The sequence below is a fragment of the Puntigrus tetrazona genome, chromosome 17 (genome assembly GCF_018831695.1).
Source record: "Puntigrus tetrazona isolate hp1 chromosome 17, ASM1883169v1, whole genome shotgun sequence".
NCBI lineage: Eukaryota > Metazoa > Chordata > Actinopteri > Cypriniformes > Cyprinidae > Puntigrus > Puntigrus tetrazona.
In genome coordinates, this window is record NC_056715.1 from 1293240 (window position 1) to 1315567 (window position 22328).

The 22328-nt window shown below is 37.2% G+C and overlaps 4 protein-coding genes across 4 annotated transcripts in view; 2 read left to right on the plus strand and 2 right to left on the minus strand.

The window, feature by feature from the left end:
* The first annotated feature begins 848 nt into the window (after nucleotides 1–848).
* On the plus strand, nucleotides 849–8909 carry adgrf3a (adhesion G protein-coupled receptor F3a). Its single transcript, XM_043263502.1, is given in 19 exon segments — nucleotides 849–1140; nucleotides 1973–2040; nucleotides 2131–2143; nucleotides 2233–2367; nucleotides 2838–2984; nucleotides 3069–3181; nucleotides 3440–3498; nucleotides 3579–3688; nucleotides 3819–4040; nucleotides 4114–4341; nucleotides 4449–4601; nucleotides 5308–5492; nucleotides 5591–5776; nucleotides 6379–7125; nucleotides 7127–7693; nucleotides 7779–7820; nucleotides 7963–7998; nucleotides 8090–8170; nucleotides 8262–8909. Coding segments are annotated over 17 exon segments (3057 nt in total). The 5' UTR covers nucleotides 849–1140; nucleotides 1973–1989; the 3' UTR covers nucleotides 8153–8170; nucleotides 8262–8909.
* Nucleotides 8899–10311, minus strand: LOC122362198 (ankyrin repeat domain-containing protein 66). Its single transcript, XM_043263541.1, has 3 exons — nucleotides 10113–10311; nucleotides 9167–9395; nucleotides 8899–9022 (listed from the first exon to the last, which is right to left on the minus strand). Exons 1-3 carry the CDS (start codon nucleotides 10249–10251, stop codon nucleotides 8899–8901), a joined length of 492 nt encoding a protein of 163 aa, XP_043119476.1. The 5' UTR covers nucleotides 10252–10311.
* Nucleotides 10312–10949: 638 nt separating this feature from the next.
* LOC122362173 (tudor domain-containing 6) lies at nucleotides 10950–17751 on the minus strand. Its single transcript, XM_043263490.1, has 4 exons — nucleotides 17634–17751; nucleotides 11716–17221; nucleotides 11516–11586; nucleotides 10950–11429 (listed from the first exon to the last, which is right to left on the minus strand). Exons 2-4 carry the CDS (start codon nucleotides 17165–17167, stop codon nucleotides 11385–11387), a joined length of 5568 nt encoding a protein of 1855 aa, XP_043119425.1. The 5' UTR covers nucleotides 17168–17221; nucleotides 17634–17751; the 3' UTR covers nucleotides 10950–11384.
* Nucleotides 17752–18165: 414 nt separating this feature from the next.
* Nucleotides 18166–22328, plus strand: part of smc6 (structural maintenance of chromosomes 6) — a 12355-nt gene continuing 8192 nt past the window's right edge. The window contains exons 1-11 of the mRNA XM_043263494.1: nucleotides 18166–18270; nucleotides 18599–18757; nucleotides 18853–18970; nucleotides 19975–20080; nucleotides 20153–20289; nucleotides 20363–20424; nucleotides 20520–20600; nucleotides 20678–20779; nucleotides 20896–21015; nucleotides 21107–21202; nucleotides 21653–21799. Of these exons, the coding sequence (XP_043119429.1) occupies nucleotides 18181–18270; nucleotides 18599–18757; nucleotides 18853–18970; nucleotides 19975–20080; nucleotides 20153–20289; nucleotides 20363–20424; nucleotides 20520–20600; nucleotides 20678–20779; nucleotides 20896–21015; nucleotides 21107–21202; nucleotides 21653–21799 (1218 nt within the window). The 5' untranslated portion in view covers nucleotides 18166–18180. The remainder of the gene's footprint in view (nucleotides 18271–18598; nucleotides 18758–18852; nucleotides 18971–19974; nucleotides 20081–20152; nucleotides 20290–20362; nucleotides 20425–20519; nucleotides 20601–20677; nucleotides 20780–20895; nucleotides 21016–21106; nucleotides 21203–21652; nucleotides 21800–22328) is intronic.

The following is a 22328-nucleotide window of genomic DNA, read 5'->3' on the forward strand; positions in this document are numbered from 1 at the left end:
AAATACCGCATTAAAACCTAAATCGTTTGCGTGTCGCGTGACCATTTTCCATCAGAAATTTATTGAACGGAACTGAACAGATTGTACGGTTGTTGAAATATTAACTCAAAGGGGTTTGTCATTTAATATGCTTAAACGGCACAGAAAAGCAAAAGTCAGTAAAGCAGGAGTCATTTCACAGAAATCAGGAGGCCATGCAAATAATATGCAAATACAGTTGTGCTATTTCAGGTATTTTTCGTGAGCGGCGACGGTAAGTACCTTTGTTTATACACCGTAAATGAATGAGCCTGCTGTTGACAGGGGCTGTTTCCTTGAGGCCTGATTCCCCAAACAACTGGATTTTACTGATATTCAAACTAGCATCTGGGAGACGGTTGTTCTTGAACATTCTGTGGCGTTCGATGCATTTCTTTTCTCAGACCATAACGCATTTTAGACTTCGGACACGATGTTTCTACCAATGAACAACAAAACCATTTGACCTTAAGCTTCTTCTTTAATGCTTGACGTTGGTTTGGTTTTTGCACCTTTCATACTGTATGAAAACTGAGATGAGCTCGAGATGACTAGCGTGACGAGAAAAAAAGATTGGCTATGTAACTTTCCTTTCCTCAGCTGTGTACTGTATAAAGAGAAGCAAACTAAAGTTGTTAAAAAAACTCGAGTTATATCAGATAATGTGAACACGAGCAGCGCGTGTAGTTAGTAAGCAAAATAAATGCAAATCAAGAAGGTTGTATTAGAGACACGAGATAAACAGTCATTTGTGGGTTTTAAAATACAGTAAAGTTAACCCTACAGCATTTTCCCAACGTACTGCAAAAAATAAGAATAACAACAGCCACACTATGGTGTTCAACATCAAAAATTATTTCGATGCATGGACTTTAGCTAGAAATTTATTTATTTATTTTTTTTAAATGAAACTGGTATCATATACAGCAGTCTATATTTTGAGTCATGTGACGGTAATAATGCAAATCAGAAGGGGAATATTCTTTGAGCTGGTTATCATGCCATTTTCTCACCTTGTACGTACGGCCGCTTAAAGCTTTTCATAAGAGTTAAAAAACAGCAGTAAAATCGCGCTCTGAGTCCACGGGACGATACTGCTGACCGGACTGAGACAGCAGAGAGGTACGTGGTCACGTTTAATTGATTCTAGTCGGCGCTCTTCATATAAGCACCATTTACCAGGACATGACTGGTTTGTTAGCAATGACGGGGGCTACTGTTTACTAGCGGTCACACGTCTCTTGTGCTTCTAAAATACATTACAAACAGTACTTGGGAAGTTTTACTACAAATTACAATAGTAGCGGTAGCAGTAGCTTTTACTGTCCCTTTGGGGAAGTTTTGTTTCAGTGGGTTTCCGTGTGTGTGGTTTGTTTTGCACAGAAACCATACCACATAGCTCCAATAAAAACGAAAAGGAAGAAAGGAAACGATCCAAAAAGTCCAAACCCGTGTGAATTTCTTTGTTCTGCCGAAAACACAAAGGAAGATGTCTTAAAGAACGTTTGTAACCAGGCTGTTTTGGGTCACCATTGACTTTCATAGTAGGGAAAAAAATACTATGAAAGTCAAAAGTGACCCAAAAAATTCAGTGCTTAGAAATCCATTCAGGTTTAGAAATACTTGAGGGTGAGTATATGATAGAATTGTACTTTTTGGGTCAACTATTCCTTTAATTTTGCAATAAAATGTATTCCTGTCATGTGAAGCTGAATTTTCAGCATTATTGCTCCAGTCTTCAGTGTCACCTGACAAAAAAACTTGCTAACTGGTCCTGAATATTAATAACGGCTTTAATTATTATCAGTACTGAAAATATACTGAAATGTACAGAAATTTGTGTCTCCTTAGAATGAATTGCATATAAATAGATGTAAATTGCATTATCGATGTCACTGATGGAAAGCATACGCACATATTCATATAAATGCATGCGCTCTGTTCCATCCACCAGAAATTAATGGCACAAAAATGAAACTGTCTAAGGGCGTCATTCTCCTCTTTCTTGGATTGTTCATTAAGGTGGGAAAACATTCAATTGATATAATCGTTTTTCAGTTATGTACACAGAATCACATTTGACACGAGCTCTTTAACACTTTTGTTTGATAGGTTGCTGCGGCAGGTAGTATATATTTCTCTTCGTTATCAGTAATAGTCTATGGAATAAATATGTATTTTTCGACTGAATACTGTGACGCTGCAACATTCCAGAGAATTCCACTCAGGTGTACTGGTTAGAGCTTGAAATCGAGTCATCGGTGTATAACTACTTCACTGATCTACTGAGCAAGCAGACACTCATCAACATAGACCAATCATCTGTTACAGAAATCAAAATCACAACAGGTGAACAAACACATCACGCTTAAAAACAAAATAATACTATATCAAATAATAATAAAAAAAGCTTGTACAACATTTAACGGACATTACTTTCATCCAAAACACTGCAAAAGTAAACCTGTACTGAGAATGCTTTCATATTGGATCCTATTTGTTGGAGTACGTAAGGAATGCAGAAATTAATAAATCAATATTTTTTTTTTTTAAGTTTGAGAATTAATTTGCTTGCTGTAATTATTAGGATGCATTCGGAATATTATTATTTATTAATTGATTAATATTTATATAATATATAAGTATAATATATAAGTATATACAATATATAAGTATAATAATATATATATAATATATGATAGGGACATAAAAATGTACTGCATAAGGGAAACATATGGAATATAGGTTTAAGAAAAAAAATAGGCAGTAGATACATTTCTGATGAATCTATAATCAACGATAATGGGCTTTTTTTGCAGATTGCAAATGGAATGAGATGCATAAGAACTGTTCGTGTGAGGAGAAATACACGTTTAGCGAGGACATGTGCAAAAATTATGACTGCTGCCACGATACCTGCTGGCTAAATGCTTACGACATAGCCGTGTGTCTGCCTGAGGATAGAGGTTTGAGACGGGCGCGTGATTTCTTGATGAAAAATCAATACATGCATGCATACATACAAAATTAAATACTGCTCTTTTTTTCAGTAAGCATCAATGGATTAACTACGTTCGGAGATTTGCATTGCACCTATTTATGTGATTCAAGTCAAATAGATTCTAAGGAATACCAGCAAGACAAGGATAAAATTGATCAGTTGGTATGTACTGCCGAAAAAAATGATTTTAACCGTTAACCGATTACATTTGCATGACTCATCATAAATGAAAGGTTATTATATATTTTTTAATTAGTCCCTCTAGCTAGCCATGCTAGCCAAGAAAAAATTCAAATTGGATGCCATCACTGCCTTTAGCCTCCCAAACGCAGAAAGAAAATGCAGTATATAAAAGAAAAATTGGTTTCAATACCTTTATCCATATTTGCGTACATATTCGCATATCTCGATTTGTTTCAGCTAAAGAAAACCTACAGCGCACTGAAATATTTCGATTCTCTGATTATCAACAGTTACAGGTAATCACGATAACAAGCACCTGTTTACTCTTGCGTAGTAATGTGCAGATGTAGTAATGTTTTTTAAATGTGATTTAAAGGTCTGGCAGCGTGATCGCAAATTATACGGTGCAGGTAATGGGCGCAGTCAGTCTTACAGATTTGGACAGCATAAGCCAGAACCTGTCTGATTCTAAACTGAAAACAAATGGTAACTTTATTTATTCATTTAGCGCTTTAACTGTATCTTTAACGTGATTATTTGCAGTGCTCCGCGCTGGCAGTGCTACGCAATAAAGAAAGGCTTATTGCGCAATCACACCTTGTTATTTTCTCCAAAGGCCTCATCAAAATTGCATCTGATGACAAGGTGAATGAAATCGGCTCCACGATAATTATAACTTGTACTCCGCCAGTGCAGCTGGCAAATATAGAGGTGAAGTGGTTCCTGACAGATAGGCAGAATAAAACAACGGAGCTCACAACAGGAAAAGAGGCCTACTTGAAGAAGGACAACGACAAAGACGTCATTGAACTAAGGGACATTTCAGGAAGCTGGAAAGGTAGGTTTCTGCACGCGTGGTTAAAATGATCACTCATTCCAGCTCATCTTTCTGTCCTTCTGTCTATCTTAAGGAACAATTCAGTGCATGTACAAGAAAGGGTCCATAGAACACACAGCAAGTACAGTGTTGGACATAGCACTTCTGCCAGAGATACAGGTCACGAGCACACCCCAGTTTCCTGATTGTAGAGATAGGAATGCACAGGTGAACGTCGACATTGAGTGTAAAATTTTGGATGACAATGAAAATTACAATGTTACGTGGAACACTACACTTTCTTTCACAAATAAAGGATCGGGTAAGCATGTTGCAAAACACAACCAGCATAAACAACGCGATGCGAAAATCGAGGTTTTTTTTACGCACTCGATGGATAAGCAATTTTCAAATCACCGCATTTTCTAGAACGCGACGGGAATTTTATCATTTACAAAATAACGGCCAAAATCATTTGCGCAAAGAAGGACGAGATGGCGAGTGCTGGATGCGTATTCACAAACGTCAGATCCAAAATCAACTCATCCAGATCTCAGATTGTGCAGATGCCCATCATTAATAGTAAGTTTTGCTTTTGCTTTTTAGTAATTCTATGTCTTTTAAAGTTGCAGACAGCATTTCATTGGTAAAGGGTGTCATTTTTTTGTTTATCTGTTCTTTTCGATGTTGTATATGAGCAGCCTTGGGACAGGTTTGGGACAACTTTTGAGAAAAAACAATATTTTAAATATTTTTAGTGGTGCTAATAATCTCTTTGTCTCTCTCTCTCTCTCTCTCTCTCTCTCTCTCTCTCTCTCTCTCTCTATATATATATATATATTCATATATATATATTCATATATATTCATATATATATATATATATATATATATATATATATATATATATATATATATATATATATATATATATTCATATATATTCATGCTGTTCATGCATTATCTTTCCCTCCATCCAAACTCTAAAAAAACTACAAAAATAACATTAGAGAGCTATTGCGAAAAATTAATAGTGACTTTACTGCTATCACTTGGAAATACTTTTGTGGTGCTTTATTGATATTTATTGATATTTATGGATATTTTAAACCTCAACGGTCTTTCACTCATATTTATTCACAAAGTTTTGGAATGGCACGATTAAAATGGGGTTATTGCATATGGGTGCATAGGTGAATTACTGAAAACAAGTGAATGTTTACAGTTTTATTTATGAAAACAAAAAAGATGAGAATAACAAATATGTAGTATTTCATTCCTTGATACAGACGACTCAAAATTCTGTGACAAAGATAATAACTGGCCCATCGCAAAAAACAACTATACGGCCATTCTGCCTTGTGCGGACAATAGTGTTGGTTTTACAAATAGAAGTTGCATGGATCAAATCTGGGGCAAAGAAATCTCTTCTTGTGTGAATGCTGATCTACATAACGTTCAAAAGGCTGTAGAGGTATCACGCTTTGATATTCACCAATCTATTTCTCACTGCTGTCCAGATTTACCCTTAGTACTAAATGTTTGCTTTTTTCTGTCGTGAAAAAAACCCAGGAATTAAAAAAAGGCATTGGCTTCATTAAGGATGACGCAGACACGCTTTTCAAACAAATACAGCAAACGACCACAGTGAAGACATTCCAGTCATTTGCAAATATTAACGCATCTGTGACTGTTTTTAAAACCATGAACGATGTATCTAAACAGCAGTCAAATCAATGGAACGATACTATTATGAATGTATGTATGTTTTCTCTTACTTCAATTTTCAATCTTCTTATTAACATTTAAGTTGTTTTTTTTTAAATAATATTTTGTGTGGAAACAAGGCTATTTTCAAGATCAGTTGAATCTGATGAAGTGTGAAATATGTTAGAGTTTCTTATGTATTCTGCAGTTTTCTACGAGTGCAATTGTCTCAAAAGATTCATGACGTATGCTTGCAGACTATGAGAACTCACCCAAAACATATGCTTCAGAATTTAGTTACTGTGTCAGTGAATTGAGCAAAGAAAAAGAATATGACTCTGTATGCGAACAAGAAACCAGTTAAACTTCTTCTTAAATTCTTTAAGAATCAAGCCAAAGCAATTGTAATATTCAGTAAAGCTTAAAACAACAATACACAAGGAACTCAAAAAACAAAGGAACAAAAAATTGTATTATTTCTGTTCTTAAAAAGTAGCTTTTGCTTGCTTAGATGTTCATGCCGCAGATCATGGCTACAATAACAAATAATATATTGATAATAGTAACTAATTCGTTCGAAGCAACACAATTCTTTCAAAATGACAAATAATTGTCTAAGCTTGTTTCATTTTCTTATGGTTTTCATATTGCAGGACTTTGTCAGCTCTTTAAGCAATGCTTTGAACAAAACGGAACCTTGGAAAAATCCTAAGGATGGAAACACAAATTTATCTCTAAATTATCTACATACTGTTGAGGAAATTATGGGCAACTCGAATCTGAGCATGAATAATCCTTATCATTACGATAATGTTAAACTGGAACCCTGTAATAAGACAGACGGGGCGGCCTGCGGGGGCTTTAATGCCAACGTCACGACAAAAGGAGTCGTTGTTGTTGCGTTTCAGAACCTTCATGAAATTTTACCACCGTTTCAAAAAAGGCCTTTAAACACCACCATCTTGTCGGTCACCGCTCTGGATAACGTGAATAAGCCCAAATCTGTGGACATGATGTTCGAGTTCGCTAAAAAAAGACTTAAGAATTATAAAATGCACTGTATTTACTGGGATGAAAATAACACAGAATGGTCTTCAGAGGGGTGCACGTGGGGCGGTGCGCAGAATCAACAGTTGTGCACGTGTGAACACAACTCCGCATTCACTATAATGATGTCCAAAGAGGAGGAGACCCTTCCGTATGAAAACGAACTGACCTACGCTGGCTTGGGAATATCCATCGTCTCACTTGTTCTGTGTTTAATCATCGAGTTTTTGGTTTGGGATACGGTTGTGAAGTCAGACATCTCCAATTTCCGGCACGTGGCCTTAGTCAACATCTCCGCGTGCTTGCTGTTGGCAAACTGCGCATTTTTAGCATCATCTGATCCAAAGACGATCTGGGAACACGCGCTCACAATGGTGCTCCATCCTAACGGTGCTCAAACACTTCTTTTTCCTCGCCGTCTTCTTCTGGATGCTCTGCTTAAGCCTCGTGCTCCTTCACCAGATGATATTCGTCTTTGACCAGCTGAGGAAAAAGGTTTTTTTGGTATTGTCAATCACTGTTGGCTACGTGTGCCCTTTGATATGCGTGACGGCAACCTACATTGCTTTCGACAACGGTAAAGAAGGTGAATACTTTTCCAAAGATAGCTGCTGGCTCATCTATCAGGACGTGATGAAAGGCTCCCTCTTTTCCTTCATCATTCCTGCTTTAACTATTGTGATTGTAAACCTTTTCACGCTGGTTGTGGTGATCATGAAGATAGTATCTCCTACTGTGTCAGATTCAAAGGCGCGGGACCAAAAGGATGTTGCCAGGGCTATGATTAAGACAATAGTTTTCTTAAGCCCCGTCCTCGGACTAACTTGGCTCCTTGGGATTTTCGTGCTGTACCTTGATCTTACACAAACACCTTACGCCCAAATCGTGAGCTACGCATTTACACTGCTCAATTCACTCCAGGTATGGGTCCAACATCAAACACTAAATCCGGTTATGTACTCTTTTGTGCATGTACATTAAAATATTTCGTTGTATTTCATTGCAGGGCTTTTTGATACTGCTGACAAACTGCTTGGGAGAGAAAAAGGTAACTATGCCCACCACAAGTGCCCTCCGTATGATTGATCCGTTTAAGGAATTTAATTTATTTGCATCAGGCGAGTATTGCTTTTAGTTCATAAAAACCTCACAGCCAAGCTCAATAAAATCATATTTCGTTTTCCCCAAAGGTCCGTGATGCACTTCTAAAGCGTTTCCAATCCAAGGTTAGTATGTATGAGAGAAACACGCGCTTTTAGAGATTCGAAATGCATTACGAAACACGTGAAATAACGCTCCCACATTTTCTTGCTTTAGAAGTTAGTGCAATCTAAAACCGAAAGCTCAACCAAAGCAACATCTTCAGTTATGATGAAGTAAAGTTCGGACGGATTACAGGTAAATCACATTTGTGCCCTTGAGGTTATTTTATTCATGGTCTACATATTTTGTTCTAATGTTGTTTTTATTCCGCATGTCAATCATATAGTCGGCGCCTTCTAAAAGGACTGAAATAAGAGAAGACATGAAACTCGACAAACGTCGTGGATTAAATCCTGTCACATTCAACAGCTATAAAACATCGTCTTCTAGAAAACTGTACAATTATTTGTGATGTTCTAGTGCAGAGGATTTAAATACGTTAGTAATAATATGGATGTTTTTAGATTTCTGCCAGGGTGACTGAATTCATTTTTCTTTCTGAAAACGGTTTATTGTTTCTTTTTTTTTTGCATGAACATCAGTGAATGGTTTACTCAGTTTTACAAATATTAATGTAAGTATATGTATGCTTGTATGTCTATATATAGCCTATTTGGTAATTAATATTGTGGTATTTAAGTTAGTGATTGAGTTTTTATTCTTCAAAATGTTTTTTTTTTTTTTTTTCAGTTTTATGTATATTAATGTAAATATATTTATGCTTGTATAGCCTACATGGTATTACTCATAACTGGTGACAGTCATTCATTTTTTGTATTCATTTTAGCTTTTGATTTCACTGTCTACCGAGTTGCACCAATCTTTACTATTTTTTTGAATTTATTTAGATGTGAAACAAAAATGGCAGACGTTGCTATAAGCATCCATTAGTTTGTATTTTGCTCTAATGGCCTAATAAAAACCTACTTTTTAATTACTTGTTTTTTGGCTTCTTTTCTCTCCTGTTCCCATTCTTCATCAGTATCGTCTAAGGACAGTCCATTTAACTTTGCCATTTGCCGGTAGTTTCTGCTCTCAACCTCTGCCCTGAAAGCAGAGAGCACCCTCGTTAAACATTTTGCATCACTTTTCCACTTCTATGACTAAACAGCATCAGAAAGTGCCTCAGTCAGTAATAACCGATCATTTGACAAATATGATTCAGACAATAAAACAACTGACGCATCTCACCTTTTAAGAAAATGAACACAATCTTCATGCCCATAGATTTCAGCAATCCTCACAGGTTTATCGCCGGAGGAATCCTCCTTGTCTACGGGTGCGTGCAGGGAATGAAGGAGTCGAAGTACTGCTAGTTTTCCAGACTCTGCTGCAAAATGTGCGGGTGTCCAGCCATTATCTGTCCTCAAACAAGCCCTGGCTCCATTTTCAATTAATATCCGAACCATCTCTGTTTGGCCTTAAACAAGATCAGAGGTTGAATGGCATTAACATCACAAACGCAAGAACCCCAGTGCTCTTCCGTAATTTATTTAAAAAGCACTAGTTTTGTGTTTAATATACTAAAATTTATTCTTTAGATAATCTTAAAGCTTTTTGAAACACTATAAATAATCTAAAATGCTGCTTTTAAACACTATAAATATGAACTAAATATATATATATATATATATATATATATATATATATATATATATATATATATATATATATATATATATATATATATATATATATATATATATATAGTAAATTTAAACCACTAGTGCATGAAAGATGGATTCAAGATACGTTTAATAAACGCAAAGATAAGACAGTATGTTAAAAGTACATTTTTGGTAATATTCATGGTGTCTCAAAAGAACACATTTTAGTCAAATTAGATGTTACTAAGATTAAGAAGTACTAAATAATATTTTAGTATATCAAGCACACAATTAGTGTGTGAAAATAGAGCACTTTAAGTACATTATACAAGTGCCCTTTTTTTCTGCCTGAACAACTAGGTTACTTCCAGGTCACATTTTCACCATATTCACGACATTACAAGACTTTATCCGTTAAACCGTCATTTATAAAAGATTATTAAGTTACGATAATGGTTATACTGATTGCTTTATATACTTTTTTGAATAAAACGACAGTTTTTTGGTCCCGAAAGTAGGCTATAACCTGCCTTTGGATGCTGCCCAGTGCAACGGGGTCTTCTTGTTCCAGTCTAAGTCTTTCTGATTAGGGTCACACGAATTTTTTTTCACAATTGCTTCTACTAAATCACAATCTCCAGCAGCTGCTGCCTGATGCAACTCTGTCATCTTTTTCTTTTTAAATCGGTAACATTAAAACTGTTTAAAACCACCTCCGTGTATTGCTAATCTTGCTTGACGCGTTACCACAGCAACGCGACAGCGGCTGATGTTTATGTTCCCACAGATTTTAAATAAACGTATAAATCTTTATTATACTATTAAACACATTCACTATATATTTTAAATTTAATATCCGTTTTGATTTCGCGCTACATTCCTGTACAGAATAACTGAAACGTACGGAAGGCGTTGTCACGTGATACCTGTTACTTTTCTCAGCGAAGGATATTTTTGACCAATCAAAGCCGCTTGAGGCTGCTAGAACGTTTGGGTTTGTTAGTTTGATTTAGATTTGCGCGTCACGTAAAATTTCGCCGAATTTTTATATTTTAATGAATTGTAAAGCGCGGCTGTTTTAGTTCAGCTAAAAAATAAAACACCCATCAAATCTAAATGCTGCCCGTCGAAGGATTTCGAGCCGCTGAACGCCCCCTTGAGAAAGAACTTTGTATTACTGTATGTCTGGGCGATAGTACACATATTCATATATTTGTTATATCTGCGTATTAGGAAAACATCTTAACTAAATTGTAGGTAGACAAATTTATAAAATTACACACATTTTAAGTTATGACACTGACAATTTTGCTATTTTAGCTCTCTTTTCCAAATTCTGAATTAACCACAGCAACTCAAAATCACTGCTATGAACGTTTTATTCCAATAAACAATTATTATATAAACATCAAAATGACTAAACATCATTGCACAATAAGGAGAAAAAACTCCACTAGTCTTCAGAGTGAAGGGCGAACAGGACTATTGTCTGGAGCGCTTGCACTTTCTGAACAATCATAATTTCAAATTGACAATTACTTGTGTATAAACAAACAAAACGAAAAATTCAGGAATTAATGTATTACAAATATTATCTTAGCACCTACACAGATAAACTGGTTTGTATCAACAAAACCAAATCAGACAAGCTTTTAAAACAACAACAAACATGACAAGCAACAATGCAAATAAAATCAGTCTATCAAAGGCTGACTCTGTTTGAAGCCATGTCGATTTACATTAATTTTCCCCATGAAAAACAAATGACACCTTTTTACAATAAATAAAGTTTAAAAATCTGTTCATTTGAAGATGCACTTAGAGTCACATGAAACTCCAGTGCAAACCTACAAAAAAGAAATGCAGTTATTAAAGACTACTTGTTGAAAACCCACATACTAACGTAAAAAGCAAAAGCAAAAAAAACAAATACCATGGGTAACATCGGATTTTCTAAACCAGCTACCCAATCTGTGCTTCTGTTTGCCATGGTTGGGTTGTCCCCTGAAAAATAAATAAAAAGATAAATAAGCATTGTAAATTCAAGCAAAATACGCCTCTCCCTAACTATCAAGTCTTAAAAATACTTGTATCCCATATGAAGAATAATCAGGTGCAGAAAAGCATACAAACCTTTTTCAGATCCTCCATCTTCTGTATTTGTTCTACTTTCCTCTCTGTCCAGCAGCATTTGCTCAGCTGATGCAACAGTAACTCCATCACCAGATTCATGACAGACTTCAGGGATTTCTAAACCTGAATTAATCCCTGTAGGATCATCAGCAGTGACATCAGAATTTGTTACAGCAGCTATCACATCTGCTCCATCAAGCTGATCATCCACCTTGTTTTCAGGTACACCATGCAAGTCACCATTTACTTCTAATGGTTCAATCAGCTTAGCTCCATGTTGTTCTGCACCATGCGATTCAATTGGGCACATTTCCTCTGTAGAAAGCGCAAGGCACACACTTGCTTTATCCTCTGAAACAAGTTCATTAGATGTTGATGCAATGGATATTTCACACAAACTAATCGCCTCAGTAGAGTTCTGGTCATTTTGCGCAAAACCGCTCCAAAATTTTGCCATGAGCTCATTTACAAGATATTGTGGAGACTCCACTTTAACATAATAAGGAGGGCTGTTAGGATCAATTGTATTGTCGATGCACTGCACAGTCAGTTTCAGAGGTTTATCCACTAAGAGCTCGTAGAAGTTATCAGTAGCTGCGGTGTCCCAAGATCCTGTGGAAGGATCAAACCCTTCCAACCTGCAAAGAAAAGCTTGAGGTGGACTTTCCAGCAAGTCAAAAGGTAGTGCTTTAACAGAGCCTTCACTGGTTTCAGACTCATTTCCAAAGTCAACAAAAAGGACAGACAGAGTATTTGAGCATTTACTAATAACCTGTGCGCGATACCACATCTGATCGTCACAGAAACGAGTCAGGCACTGGCTTCCAGGATCCAAACTATCCAGCTTAATTGGCTGTGTCTCAGAAGAGTTTCCATATTCTTGAGCAACAAGGGTGATTTGGTCAAGTATTTCAGAGTTCGAAAACTGGCACCAGAAGTAATCTGGTCCAACAATGCATGATGCAAAAGCTTCTACCGTCTGTCCCAAAGAGATATCTGGTTTCTTAAGGAGCAGCTGGAATGTCTCCTTCACAGGTTCAGATACTACTGGTGATTCATTCAAGTCTAAACTATCCCATTTTTCACTTGAACCTGATGTGATACCACAGGGAGTCATTTTAACTTCCCAAGTGATGCCAACTTCTTTGATAAACTTGCAAGACAGCGTGTTTTCTCCAGCTTCACCGAATATTTTTTTGAAGAGAAATATCTGCTCCTTCATTCCCTCCTGTGCCTTGAATCGATCATCTAGACTGCAGCTGCAGAGAACGCTAAACCTCGGGTAAGACAGTAGCTGCTCCTCAAGTCTGCAAATTTGAAGGAGAGAAATAGTTGCCTCATTTCCAAAATCTATAAACTCTACCTGGATCATGCCATTTTCAGTTGTGTCTTTAACGACAGCACGATACCAGGAATCATCATCAGGAGACATTGCCTTCACCAAACTCCCCTGTTGAACACTGGATGAATGTATTTCACCTTTCTTCGATGGCTGATGGGAATTCAGTAGCTCGGTGAGGGAAAATATTGTATTTTCATCTTCTACCATTTGAACAAAAAAACTTGTCAGGCTGTTGATGTGTGAAACATAAACTTCAGACACCTTACCTGGTTCTATCATACGCGGAGGAAGATCTACAGCTTGAGGTAAACACTGTACTGATATTTCAAGAACCATCGCATTTCCAACTACTGATTTCAATGTTGGGCATGTAATGCTTTGCTTTTGGGTCTTAGCTGCAACTAATTTGTTTCCTGAAATCTGAGGGTCAAAGCTGTGAAGGTCCGCGCTTACATTATTTGCTGCTCCGCCATTTAACTTTCCAGAGTTGAGACCATTATCTTTTTGATTAGTTTCAGAGCTTGTTACTCCAAAACTGTCCTTCCCTGCAGTGGTTTTTGTTTTAGTGTCCATTGTCACTTCACTGCAAACTTGAGGTTTGGGATCACACCAGTAATCTTTCATAAGATCATTAACTGTAAGTCCATTACATTCAACAAGTACGTTATACTGAGGACAGTTTGAAAGGTCAGAAGACATTACTGTATTCTGAATAGTCACTTTTAATGGTTCGTCCACTAGAAGCTCAAAGAATTTGTCAGCTGCAGCATCGCTCCAATTGCCATTTACAGACCCCAAAGCTTCTAACTGACAAAGGAATGCTTGTGGTGGGCTTTCCAGGAGCTTGGCAGGCAGGGATTTAACCAAGTTCAGTTTAATTTCAGACTCATTTCCATAATCTACGAAAAGAACAGAGACTGTGTTAGAATGTATGTTGATAACCTGTGCACGGTACCACAGCTGGTCAGAAAAGAGTGCCAGGCAGGGTCCCTGGGATAACTCATCTGGCTGAATTGGCTTAGCTAGACTAGAGTTTCCAATTTCTTGTGCAAGCAGGGATATTTTGTCAAGATCCTCCGAGTTCTTGAACTGGCACCAGAAATAATTTGGTCCAACGATAGATGAAGCATACGCATCCACAACTTGTCCTTGAGTTACAGCTGGTTCCTTGAATGCTAAGAGCTGAGTATCTTCATCACAGTGCATTTGGGATTCGGTTTGAATACATGGTTTAAGAGCCGCATTAAACAAAGGCCATTCCTCGAGATCTAAACTAACAATCCAAGCAGATACATCCCCTTGGACGAACTTGCATCGAATTTTCTTCTCACCATTTTCACCCGTTGCTTTTTTGAAAGTCATTATCTCTTCCTGGGTCCAATCTCTTTTCCCTCTTCTGCAATCTTTAAGTGTGCAATGAATACTGAACATGGAGGTGCTGAGGAACTGCTTGCCCAGTTCCCTTATTTTAAGGGGCAAGAGCGTTGCCTCATTGCCAAAGTCAATAAACCGCACTTGAACCATGCCATTTTTCTTGTTTTGAACAACAGCACGATACCAGGCCCCATCAGCAGGATATTCAGCTACCACCAGGTCACCCGACCGCAACAGGTCTAGTTCCACTTGTGCATCATTTAACTGAGCAGAGTTAAGTTTGTCAAGAAGGGAAAATATTTCATCTTCATCACTTGCCAGTTGTACAAAGAAACTTGATGGACTATTACAATGTGAAACATAGATGTCTGAAGTATATCCTGCATTCAGGTTTTTTGAGGGAAGATCGCTGAGCTTTGGATAATGACATGACACTTGTTGCTGTAAAACATTAGGCTTAGCTCTACTGTGTCCAGTCTTGTGACCAGTAGCAGTCTGGAAGTCTTGTTCCCATGTGTCCTGAACAGTTGCTTTTGCAACTTTCTTAGAGGCTTTCTCACATGCTTGTGATGAAGTGCTGAAATTGTGTCTCACAGCCCTAGACTCCATGTTTTCTGAAGACTTACAAAAAATACGAGCCTTTTCCACTCCTTTGGTGATGTTAGGCTCATTTCTTTTGGACTTTTGGTTCCACAGCTCTTTAATTTTTTGGTTTAGGTTTGTTTTCTCATCATACATCTCCACTGATAGCTTGCCTGAAGAATTTTGTTTCACAATGATGGAGAATATGCAGTCTGTAGCATAGTTTTTAAACCACTCATTAAGCTCACATGGCTCAGGTAACGTTATATTGAAAAGTTCAAACTGAACAGCCTGAATGGGAATGGATGCAACTGCACTAGCTTTCGGGGAAAGAGGCAGAATATCAGATTTATCCAAAACTACCAGGTCACCATAGTCTACAAACTGGACAAGTATTTTTGGATGCGTCGATTCAATTTGTCCTCTGTGCCACAGCCCATCTGCATATTTAGCAAGACACATCATCTTAGGGTAGACTTTAAGCTTTGCTTGTGGTGGCTTGCGGCAAAGTTGCTGGATATCTTTGGTCATTTTCCTAATCGTATCAGTATTTTCTGCAAAATGGCCATAGAACTGGTTTACACTTTGTACACAAGCTATTCGAACTTTCTGCTTTGTGCCCACTTCAGCTTTGGGTTGTGAAACAACATATGCCTTATTCTGAAAAGATGGCGCTGCAGTGACATTCGATGAGGGATATCCCTGTGCAGGCTGTAGGGTTTTTTCAGTTTTGGAAGGTCTGACTACAGTGACATCTTCAAGAGAATCAGTTAAAGCGGTTGAATTAAGAGAACCAACGGGCATATTTCTCACATACATGTATTTGTTTGCCACTTTGTTCAGAGTCTCGAGAGTTTGGTCATCACAAATCTTCTCAGTCACTGACAAACACTGTTCTCTGTGGCCAAAGGTGTCGTTCACATTTACACTGTCATTTCCATAAAGCGTAACATAATAGACATCCTCGTTCGCAGCGTGATGCTCAAATTTTGCAACAAGGATTTGATCTAGTACAACAGATTTCAGATAATCTATCTGTTCCATCCTCCATCCAATGCCTTTGTCGATAACACCATGCAGAGAGCATGCATAGGTGACAACTGGCAATTTAAAGAACCTTGGAGATAAAGGTCTGATATTGCAAAGTTTAACAAAATCTCCAATTCCATAATCTACATGAAAGACCTTGACAACATCGGAGACATTGTTCTGCTGAAGTACAGATCGATACCACTTGCCATCACTGCCTTTGGTTGCACATGGAGACCCGTCATACAGCAGCATTGGTATCTGAGCAGAGAAAGAGTCTTCATAGTATTCATGGAGCTGATCACTTAATTTCTTGAGCTCTTGTGAAAAGACGTGCAATTTGCAAAAGATTTTCAATGGATGAATAACTTGTGTCACCGTTACAATCTCAATTGTTCCAGGCAACAACTCAGGATACAAGTACTGATGCAACTTGTCAGGGTCACTGGCACGCTCCTGCTGACCATTTGTAGTCATATGGTCGGTCTGTATGGAAGGTTTTTTTTTTGGCAAATGCAGGGAATGCATTACAAGGCTTTTGAAGTCTTCATTAGACATCTTTCTAGCAAATCCAAGTTCATACATTTGTTTGGATATACTTGGAACATCAAGAATAATGATTCTGGATGGCATTATCACATCCCGAATATACGCAGAAATGTCTTTCCCGGTCAAAGACCTGATGAACTTTGAAGCAGCCACAGACCATGCACTTTCAAGACACAGAGGTGATACATTGGCCAGTATGCAAAGCTCTACTTTGGGAGGTAGACTGTAAAGGTTGCGTGGGCATTTTGTCAAAACTTCGCTTGTGACCCAAAGCAATTTACCATCGTCAATTAGGAACAACTTGTATTCATGCTGAGACTTTGAAAGTATTCTTGCTCTGTGCCAATTTCTGTCTTCATATACTAAGCAAACTACTCCAGGTTTGCCTTCAAAAATATGCTGCCGCTCCCTAGGCACTTCAGTGTCTTTAAGTTGTTGATACACTTCCCTGGTCTCTTGCCCATGATTTAAACTTCCTGCAAACTGTACTAAAACGGTTTGTTGGTTTAAATTGACTTTTGTGATCTCAACAGTCAAGCTGGATCCAACTTTTGGCAAACCGGGAATTGAACACATCTTGGTTGAGAATCTGGCCTTTCAAAAAGTTTAAAGAGTAGAAATAGGGAGAATCTACAGAGAGAAAGAACAAGAGAATAACAGATAACCCATAAATAAAAAAATATCTTTCCAACATCTAAAACTTTAACAAAAAAGTCCCAATTGAAAGTTATGAAAACAAATAAATACTAGTTTGGTGGAGACTGTGATGTTTAGCAGAAACCTGTTTGCTATCAGGAAGAGCCTTTGTGCTAAATCCACATACTGGCAAGAAACTATAATGTACTTGTGTCTCAAACCCTTTGAACAGTGCACGTACAGTATCTTTTAAAGCACATGGCAGGACACGACACACACCAGCTTTGTTTGGACCTTGGCACAGGTTCAACTAGTCAAACTTTTTTCATTACAGCATTTAATCAATTTAGATTATCTATCAGTATAGACGTCGTAACAAACGATAAATTCGTCAACGAAAACTTACCAACGTGAATTTCTCCTCATCATTTACACACGCGCCATTTTTACGGCAATTATAACGTATCTAAACACAAACGAGCTTAAAAAAAAAAACCACACCACCGGATGTTTTAATTAATCAATCCGTCCTACGTCAGTTAAGAGCGTGGGTTGTTTCAAAACACTAGTCGTCCCGCTCTTTGTCTCAAGCTGTCTTTTAAACGTTACGTTTTAATATGTATGATATTTTTTTTAAAAAAACGTTAATTTTTGTATACAATTAACTAATGAAAATAAACCTATACAAAAGCGATCACTTCGTAACTGTCTTTTGCGCAAAACATTACTACACTTAAAATCTAACGTCTAATTAGCCAAAACGAAAAATTATTATTAATAATAATAATAATAATAATAATATTAATAATAATAATAACACTGTAGAAAATACACTTGTGACTGTAAAGTTCTTACATGGAAAATAAAAAAGTAAATGTGATATTTTGCGACCAGATTATTCTATAAAGTACATTTGTGGACATATTTATGCAGAATAAAAGTACAGTCGTATTATGAGGGTGGAGTTTGTTGCAGCCGCGCGCCATCTGCCAACCAGGAAGTACTCAATAAGACGCGTTCACTTTCTTGATGTAAAGGAATGGGTGAGTGCAATCACATGCATGATTAATCTGTGCGCTGCTAAACTGCATGTCCTTTTAATATGCTTTTTAACTGGCTGTACCTGTTCATCTATACCGGTCGAGTTATGTCAGCGTAGATGGGTGCATGATCGCAAGCGCATCTATTCTTCCTCTTTGTGGTGCAGCATCTCTCCTTATTAATGCATTGTAAAGAACAGTGACATGAGATATGAGCTTTCTTGCTTAAAATATCCTACAACTGTGCAGAAACTAAACGGGTCAATTGTGACAGCACGTTAGAAACGCTTCCAGATGCGTGCTGGTGTGATTCTGCGCTCCTTTCTTCTAGGCTGGACGTCTTTCTGCCATGAGTAAGAGGAAGTCTTCTGTTCACAATGTTGTAAAACCGTCTAAGACTCCTAGAACGGATGGTAAAACGCATGTTCAGGATGAGGAGGAGAACGGCGAGGAGGACGAAGATCAGCAAGACCAGTCCTTGTCCGCTTCGGTCAGTTTAGTGACTTCCTGAATGCATAACATAGCATCATTAAATGTTATATTGACGATTCTGGTATATATCGGTATATCTGCTATGAATTCCAGAGCGTGGGAGATATCGGCGTGATAGAAAGCATCACTTTGAGGAATTTTATGAGCCACCATTTGCTCGGACCTTTCAGATTTGGACCAAATGTAAACTTCATTGTCGGGAACAATGGAAGTAAGAACTATTTGATTTTTTGTCCATGATCAGTCAAACACAAATTTGGAAACAATCGAAAGCATTAGACATAGTTTGCGCCTACATATGAGATTTTTTTTTACAAAAAATGTTAGCCCTCCTGTTGTGTTTCTGACATTTTGGTTTCCCTGCGATTTACTAAAATCAACACTATACGAAACACTAAAAATTCATATAAAAATAGAAAACTTCTTTTGTAGCTTCTCATATAGAAAAAAATAATTCACCTCGGCTTTGTTAGTTAGTTGTGTTTTTGTTAACACTACTTGTAGCAACTATTTATACACTGAGGTGCAAATAACTACATGTATAAATAATAATGAATATTATTTGTACTTAGTTTAAATAGTATTTGTTTTATTGCTATTTGTACATCCTCTTAGTTTCTTATTTTTATTTATTTATTTATTTATTTTTAAGATACGTGATGAAATGGGTTTTCACACTGCTTTTTAATTGAAACTTGATAAAGTAAAAATGTATTTTCCTCGCATAAGATGAGTCACAATTTGTTTCTCAATTTATTTAATTTCTCATATTTTTATATTTTTGTGTTTGACAAGTTACAATATAAGTTAGTTTTCTTCTTCTTCTTGTTTTTTTGCCTGGCAAATTGCATGGAAAAAGTAAGGGTAAGGGTAAAATATTATATATATATATATATAAAAATATTCACAAAATGAAGTAATCCAAGCTGTTGCAAGCTAACTGTGCATCAAAACAAAAATGGCTGTTGTTTGGGTGGATTTTGATGAAAAAATACTATGCCATGCATTAATTAGTTATGTCTGTTTTTACTATTTTGTAGCATTTTAAGTTAGATTTTGTTAATATAACTAAATTTAAATCGCTTGAAGATGATTTCTAGCGGTGGGCCCTGCAGCCCTAGTCGAGAGCTACAGGTATAAACATGAAAGTATTAACAATGTGGATCATTGCTCAAAAACTCACTGTACTGTATTGGTTTTTCATGTCAATGGAAGCTGGGAAAAGTGCCATTCTGACGGCTCTTATAGTGGGTCTCGGTGGAAAAGCGACCATAACCAACAGAGGAACATCTTTGAAGGGCTTTGTGAAATATGGAGAGAGGTTGGTATATTTTAGAAGACGAAATGCGAGCGTTTTTATTTTTGTAAGCCCTCCTGATTTTGTCGTGTACAGTTTTGCAGACGTTAAAGTGAAATTAAAAAACCGAGGAAACGACCCCTACAAAGGGCACATTTACGGAGACAGCATCTGCATTGAGCATCGGATCACGAGCGACGGTTGCAGAACTTGTAAAATCAAGGATAAAACTGGTAATATCACTTAGATCGCCGTTGCTATCACAAACAGGACTTCCTCATATATATTTAGATGCTCTATTTTTAGGTCATATCATTTCCACAAAGAAAGAAGAGCTAACCGCTATACTAGACCATTTCGGCATCCAGGTACTTTTGGTGAAGGGGGGGGGTCTCGTATGACTTGCCTTTAGTTATTGTCGAGAAGTCATTACTTTCACTTTTACTAATCTTTCCCTTTAAAGGTTGACAATCCCGTTTCAATACTCAATCAAGAAATGAGCAAACAGTTCCTGCACTCAAAAAGCGAAGCTGACAAGTACAAGGTGATTTATTTTTTCATATACGCCTCCAGTAACTGACGCGGTTTTGCGTGGCTAACTGTTTTCACATTTTTCATAAGTTTTTCATGAAGGCAACTCTTCTGGAGCAAATGAAGAGAGACTACATTCACATCAAGCAGACTAAAGCCTTGACGCGTGAACAGGTGGAAAGACAAGAGGAGGTGATTTCTGAATTCATTGTCGAGCGTCTTTATTAGCGATGTCTTTATTATCGCCCATATGGCCTGTTTTGCGCAGGCAGTCTCCACTCACATCGGTCACATCTTTATATTTTTAGTGTCTCAAAGATCTCAGGCAGTTGTTTTTGCAAAAGAAAGCAAGATATGAGCGCTTGGCGTCACTTGACGGTATGACCCAGGCTCTAGAGGACCTGAAAAAGAAAATGGCATGGTGTTTGGTACGTTATTTTAGTGCTTCTTGCAGAAGTGTGAAGAGTCGCTTGCGATAGTGAGTCTTTGTTCAGCATTATGTCTGTTTGCTGGTTGTAGGTGAGAGAGAAGGAGAGGCTTGTTGAACAACTGATGGAACAAATCGAAAAAGAAGAGTCTGATCTTAAAAATAAAGAAAAGCTGCAGCTCTATCAGGTCTGTGTGTTGACTTTTACTGGCAGGGCTGTATTTTTATTATGGTGTATGAAAACAATTGTCTGGTTGTCCTTTTTTGGTTATTGTGCATTTATGTGATCAAAAATGCAAAAAAAAAACATGTTATATTATTGAAGTTTAAAATAGCTTTTTTTACTTTTAATATATATTTTACATTCAATTTATTGCTGTAATGCAAGGCTGAATTTTTTAGCATCTTTACTCCAGCGTTCAGTTTAACATCATCTTGCACAAATCGTTTTAACATGATGATTTGGCCACAAGACATCTTTCAAAAACATGATAACTATTATATGCTTTTATAACAACACAACTGCAAGTGTCATATATAGTTGTTTAGTGCCAGTTAAACGTCATTAGGTGAAGTGTGTTTGTGGTCCAGGTGTAACATTAGTAGGAGTTTGACTGTAGAAATGATTTTCTTTTAAGAACAAAGTTACCGTCGCTGAAAAGACACTGCGGGACGTTCAGAGGAATGTTTGCCTGCTTCGAGAAGAGCAGGAGCATTTGGCCGAGGAGAGCCGTAAAATGAAGGAAGAAATTAAAGTCAAAACAAAAGCACAGAAAAATCAGGAGGTGAGTCTTTTCTTGCTACAGAGTTTTTTAAGGCATAAAACTTTAATATCTCAAGTTATGTAATAGCTGCACTCATTTTAAATGAGGACATGCATCTCTCTGCGGTCAGGAGAAACGTTCGACATTTACATGTGAGCAACATTTACCTGTTTGTAGCATTTATTATAGTTTATATAAAAAGAGGGATTTTGAAGAGGGTTTGTGCTCCTCTTTTCCATGCAGCGAAGGCATTAAGTGACTGGCAAAAAGAAATAAATCTGCATAAAAAAGGGGGCCATACAGCTTTTCGGGCATTGATAAACTAAATCACGACAAAAGGCTTAAAATATAGCTTTCAAATTTCACGTAGATTGTTTGTCAGCTCTAGTCATTTGCTATCTTTGAATGGAAAAGAGCAGCGTGAACCTCTGACGAAAATCATACAGGTTTTAAAAAGACCATGGTTTTAATTACTACAGATTAACTACTGCTTACTGCAGATTTGATTAAGATTCCTAAAGAGTCTGTATAGATTATTAGAGTGCCAGTT

Bases quoted from the DNA above. Each gene is read 5' to 3' on its own strand.
- LOC122362198 (XM_043263541.1), bottom strand. From the start codon at position 10,251: ATGACAGAGTTGCATCAGGCAGCAGCTGCTGGAGATTGTGATTTAGTA. The intron at 9,396-10,112 runs GCAGGTTATAGC...ATCTTGTTTAAG, and splicing joins GCACTGGGCAGCATCCAAAG to GCCAAACAGAGATGGTTCGG. The intron at 9,023-9,166 runs GTGAGATGCGTC...CTCTGCTTTCAG, and splicing joins TGTGTTCATTTTCTTAAAAG to GGCAGAGGTTGAGAGCAGAA.
- LOC122362173 (XM_043263490.1), bottom strand. From the start codon at position 17,167: ATGTGTTCAATTCCCGGTTTGCCAAAAGTTGGATCCAGCTTGACTGTT. The intron at 11,587-11,715 runs GTTTGTATGCTT...TTTATTTTTCAG, and splicing joins AGATGGAGGATCTGAAAAAG to GGGACAACCCAACCATGGCA. The intron at 11,430-11,515 runs GTATTTGTTTTT...TCTTTTTTGTAG, and splicing joins AAAATCCGATGTTACCCATG to GTTTGCACTGGAGTTTCATG.